This window comes from Phoxinus phoxinus (assembly GCF_949152265.1).
Source record: "Phoxinus phoxinus genome assembly, chromosome: 6".
Classification (NCBI taxonomy): Eukaryota; Metazoa; Chordata; class Actinopteri; order Cypriniformes; family Leuciscidae; genus Phoxinus; species Phoxinus phoxinus.
Genome location: NC_136881.1, coordinates 43,964,752 through 43,969,751, shown reverse-complemented (window position 1 = coordinate 43,969,751; position 5,000 = coordinate 43,964,752). Strand labels below are relative to the sequence as shown.

Sequence of the window (5,000 nt, the reverse complement as noted above, 5' to 3'; positions counted from 1 at the left end):
TGTTACTTTAATTTCCTATTATCACTGTAAAGCGCTAAATAAATGAAGATAACTTGACTTGACTTGTTGGATTTGTGGTTTAATATTTGAAATTATGCTTATTTGTGTATGTAACAGAATTATTATTTTTACATTTGTTGTTGTGTAGAAGGACGGGGCTGGAGCAAAAAGCAAATTAGGTATGTCTGTCCTTCAGTTCCAGAAAGTACAACTAATCAAAAAAAAATTATACAAATTCTGTGACTTAGTAGTCTTAATAGTAATTTATATAACTGAAAAATTGGGCACGAGCACCTTCATAAAGCACTATGAATCTTCAGTCATTTTCCTTTTCTCTGTCTCAGCCGTCCCCTCTCGACCGTATCCTTCAGCATCCCATTCCCACTGGACAGTGATGTTGATGTTGTTATGGGCAACCCTCTCTACCGTTCCGTCAGCACGGACAGCCTCACTAGGGTAACCGACCCTGGCTCTTACACGCCCCCAGAGGATCTGAGTAAGCTCATTGGTCAGGCTCCTCTAGGAGAGTTGCCTACCATAGAAGAAGGTTTACAAATCATTCATACCGGCCGGCCGGTACACAACGAGCCTCGTATGCGGCCAGAGGGGGCGCCGTCTGGCTTTTACCTCCACTCGCCTGAGGAGAGTGGAGTCAGACTGAGCAGCTCTGCCCCATGCCGGACTGGGATGATGCATCGACCAATGGGAGGATGGATTAATAGCAGCGGGAACCGAAAACGGCAACCTGTAGGTTCACAAGAACACAATGGAGGTTTAGAGTGTGACACACCTGAAAACTCCCCCAAAATCTCCCCCAGTCCAGCCAACGGACCCAAGACTGGTCGCATGACAAACTTTGCTGAACTTAGGAAGATGATGCCAGAATCCCCAAGTAACTCCAGGTCCCAGGAGGTGTTGTCGTTGTGCAGCCCTGCAGAGATGAGCCCTGTTGGGGCAGTGGAAGCGCAGGAATTGGGTGCACGTCTAGAGGAGAAACGCAGAGCCATTGAAGCCCAAAAGAGGCGGATTGAGGCCATCTTTACCAAGCACAGGCAGAGGCTGGGCAAAACTGCTTTCCTTCACCTCCAGAAGAAACAAGGGGAAGAAGTGGGAGACGACGGACAGTCCCTTACCCTGGATGAACGACTGACACAAATGGAGCAACAGCTTCAACAAGAGGAAGACAAAGAGAAGGAGGAGGAGAAGAAGAAACTGGAGGAGAATAAGAAGGAAAATGATGGGGAACAGAAGAAGAACCCCAGCGATGTAGTATCCCCGCCTAAACTGGAGAAACAGGTGACCTTCTCTGTTGATACAAAGAAAGAGGTGGGGAAAGAGCCTCCATTAGAGGAATATAATGAGGCAGTAGCTAAGCTAAGCTCCACCCTACAGACCCTACAAAGGGACATGCAGCTCCTTACAGAACAGCAGCAAAGGCTCATGGGAAAGAAAACTCTGAGTTCTCAGAAAAACACCTCTTCAAATAAGACACCTGCCTCCAGTAAGGCCTGGGTCATTCCAGCTGGTCCCAAATCCCCTCATCTTTCTAGAGACTCTACCCGTATCATTTCACCCTCTAGATCTCCTTCACGCTCTGCACAACCTTCTGACACCCCAAGATCCCCTAAAAGCTCAGCATCATCTGCTCCACGCAGATCCCATGGAGCTACTCCTAAGAGCCCCAAACGTCAACGTCCCTCCCGCCCCACAGAACTCGGCTTCCAGCCTCTCACACGTGTCCTAACGCCCCCACAGAACGTGGACACGCTTCCCCATCTGCGGCGAGTCTCTCCGAGCCAGTGTCAGGTGCAGACTTGCTCCTCACTGCGATTCGGAGGTCCACGCACACCTCAGGACTCTCCTCTGCAGTCTATTCAGCCTCAAGAGAGCACATCAGAATCAGGCTCCAGCGAGCATCACACCCCGATCTTCACCCTGGAGCTTGAGGCCGGACCTCCGTCTGCGCTCCCAGCTGAACTCTTAGGCGGTGGGAGCAGTTCGGGAGCCCCGTCGGAGTGCTCGTTTGAAAGCGACATGCTCCTCAGCAGCGCCCTGGTGAAAGATGAGACAGAGGGTGCGGGGACTGTGGGAGACGACACAGATCTGGAACAGGGTGCAGAAATATTCTCATCGGATTCCATGAGTGACCAGACAGAGAATGAGAGCAGGCTGGGACTCGATGTGTTCTTCAAGGTGTGTGTGAAGGTCTGCATGTGGTTTGGTTGATGATACGTGTCTGAGGTGTTTGTAACGTGTGTATTTGTGGACGTTCAGGAGCAGGGTCTCTCGGAGGAGGAGATGGCCCTGAAAAGGGCTCTGCTATTGGAGCGGCAGCAAAGACGAGCGCAAGAGATCAAGAAACGGACAAGATACGGACAAGACCCTGAGAACAGGTAAGAACACCCAAATATTCAAACCCTCTCATTCGGGACCTACATTCAGGACTTACTTACCTCTGCTTCCTCCTGCAGTCAACAGGTTTCCGTGGATGACCTACGACCTTCTCAATCTCCACCGCTTTCACAGTCACTACCCACCTCATACACCCCGCCCCCTCCTTCAAAGGCCACGCCCCCAGGAACACCACTGCGTCGGGGAGCGTTCACACGGGCAGAGTATGAAAGGCGCCACCAGCTGAAGATAATGGCTGATCTAGGGAAGGTTCTCAAACAGAAACCAGCGAAGCACAGTGGCAAAAAACAGCACACACACAAACCGCACAACAACCATGAGATTACTCACACACGCTCGCCAGGGAAGAACAGAACAGGTAACCACACACATCACAAGTATCTTGTCACCAAACAGAATTGCAATCTGCCTGTATGAACGAAACTGCAACTTGCTCAACCAATGAATGGAGTTTGGGGCAGTATTACTCTGTCAGATGGGAGAAGTGTTTGATAGAGGTTTGAAAAGAGTTCTGTTTGGTAGTACTAGCGGTGCAGAAATGACACACACTGCTGCTTTAAAGATTTCACTATCATGCCCTAAAAACCAGATGTGTTTTCTCATGCAGTTGTAGCTAACCAGAAAGATGGCCGATCTCTACCAACTGAAAAACCAGCAAGGTACTGTACCTTTCTGCTTAGCCATGTTTTTGTCATCTGCCTTCCATACATCTCTGTCTTTACTTAAACACTTTCTCTCTCATTCACCAACTCAGTCGGTCAGAGTCGCCCTCAAAGGTGATGTCATCAGGGAAACCGGCCAATCAGAATGGAGACTGGGAACAAGCCTCCTCTCCAGCCTCACTCCCAGAATACACAGGTAAAGAGCCAATTGTTGTTTTTATGATCAGTTTCCAAATTGGAAAATAATTACAACTAAAGGAGGTCTGTGAAGACACTTGACAAGAACCAATCAAGGCTAGTTTTAACTCTTAAGTTTTTAGATTAATAATGGGCATAAAAGTCTGGTCGATTGAATGATGTAGAACACACAGTCGGGGCAAACTGAAGGTAGTCTAGATGCTGTCTAGTAATGTTTAAGTACTCTTTAAAGTATGTTGACTTTTGTCAAGCCAATTTATAGTCATATTAAGTCATAGTGCGTAGAACATGTTTATGTATGAAAACAAAGCGGTCTGACCTGATTTGAGAAGATGTAGTCAGTACCTTATTTGATCTGTGTGGTTTTCACTCACAGTCAGTTTTATCTTCTGTTTCAGGTCCTAAATTATTTAAGGAACCCAGTTTTAAATCCAACAAGTTCATTATTCACAGCGCGCTCTCACGCTGCTGCCTCGCTGGCAAGGTCAACGAATCCCAGAAAAACAAGATTGTTGAGGTGCGTCACTGTTCATCTTACTCTACAGTCGTGACTTTCACATTCTGACAGTTCGTTTTCTCCCTAGGAGATGGAGAAGAGCTCCGCCAGCCACTTCCTGATTCTCCTGCGTGATTCCAACTGTCAGTTCCGCGCCATCTACACCCTCGACGGCCAATCGGAGGAGCTGCAGCGACTCTGCGGCGTCGGCCCGCGTGCCATTTCCTCGACGGCCGTGGAAGCCATTTATAAATACAGCTCCGACCGGAAACAGTTCAATACTCTTCCGTCTCGTACATTGAGTATGAGCGTCGACGCTTTCACTATCCCTGCCCATCTCTGGCACACCAAGAAACACGGCACACCCAAAAAAGTAGCCACACCCAAATAGGCCACGCCCACCATAATAAAGACCTGTTCGCACCAAGAACAATAAATATAACATAAACATACACTTAAATGGACAATAACTATACTGATAATTCTAATGATAACTAAATTAGCGTCCACACCATTAGACAATATTGTTGTGTTTATTATAAACACGTTGCGCATATTATAAATGCGCGCGCTCTTTTTAAAGCAGGATGGATTCTCATCAGCTGTAAACATTCACTCTGAAAGTGATATATTTCCTCTGTGCCATTATCGTCAAGGTGTGGACATCGTGATTCTCATAGTTACAGCGATTCTTTAAACCGTAGTTATTGTTGTTGGTGTGAACGATCCTTAAACCCCTCCGATAGACCCACTATAAGTGCCATTCCTCTAAATAAACACCTTACCAGCACTAAACACGACACAGACAGTCTCTGTGGTGAATCTTATGATCACCGAAAGCTCTTTTCTGACTCTGCATGAAGACAGATGAACCCTGAAGACGAGCCCTGGGGTTTTCTCGCTCCTGTTTGCATGTGAACGTTCGCTTCGGTCCAGATATCTCTTGACGGTCACACCAACTGAGCACTTGAGGCATTTCTCTCTGATTTGTATGCTCTATATTCTTTTCTCTTATAGATACAGACTTTTGAATCTCAGTCTAGTGGAACTGTAGTTTTAGTGAGAATCGCTGCTGAGGGTTTTATCTACTCTCCGACGGGCTGGACGACTTTAGAGATCTCCTGCTGCGAACACTTGTTCTCTTTTATATTATTGCATCAGTCTCTCCTCGTGTGCTGAATCTGTGTGGAGTGAATGACTCTCCTGTCCAAAGACTGAGGCATCATGTGATC

The 5,000-nt window shown here is 47.3% G+C and overlaps 1 protein-coding gene across 1 annotated transcript in view; it reads left to right on the top strand.

Annotated features, from left to right (window-relative positions):
• LOC306999786 (calmodulin-regulated spectrin-associated protein 3) overlaps positions 1-5,000 on the top strand; it is a 14,413-nt gene that overhangs the window by 9,113 nt on the left and 300 nt on the right. The window contains exons 12-19 of the mRNA XM_079614769.1: positions 149-179; positions 345-2,193; positions 2,275-2,393; positions 2,472-2,770; positions 3,020-3,071; positions 3,167-3,270; positions 3,671-3,789; positions 3,857-5,000. The exon at positions 3,857-5,000 is cut by the window's right edge and continues 300 nt beyond it. Of these exons, the coding sequence (XP_079470895.1) occupies positions 149-179; positions 345-2,193; positions 2,275-2,393; positions 2,472-2,770; positions 3,020-3,071; positions 3,167-3,270; positions 3,671-3,789; positions 3,857-4,159 (2,876 nt within the window). The 3' untranslated portion in view covers positions 4,160-5,000. The remainder of the gene's footprint in view (positions 1-148; positions 180-344; positions 2,194-2,274; positions 2,394-2,471; positions 2,771-3,019; positions 3,072-3,166; positions 3,271-3,670; positions 3,790-3,856) is intronic.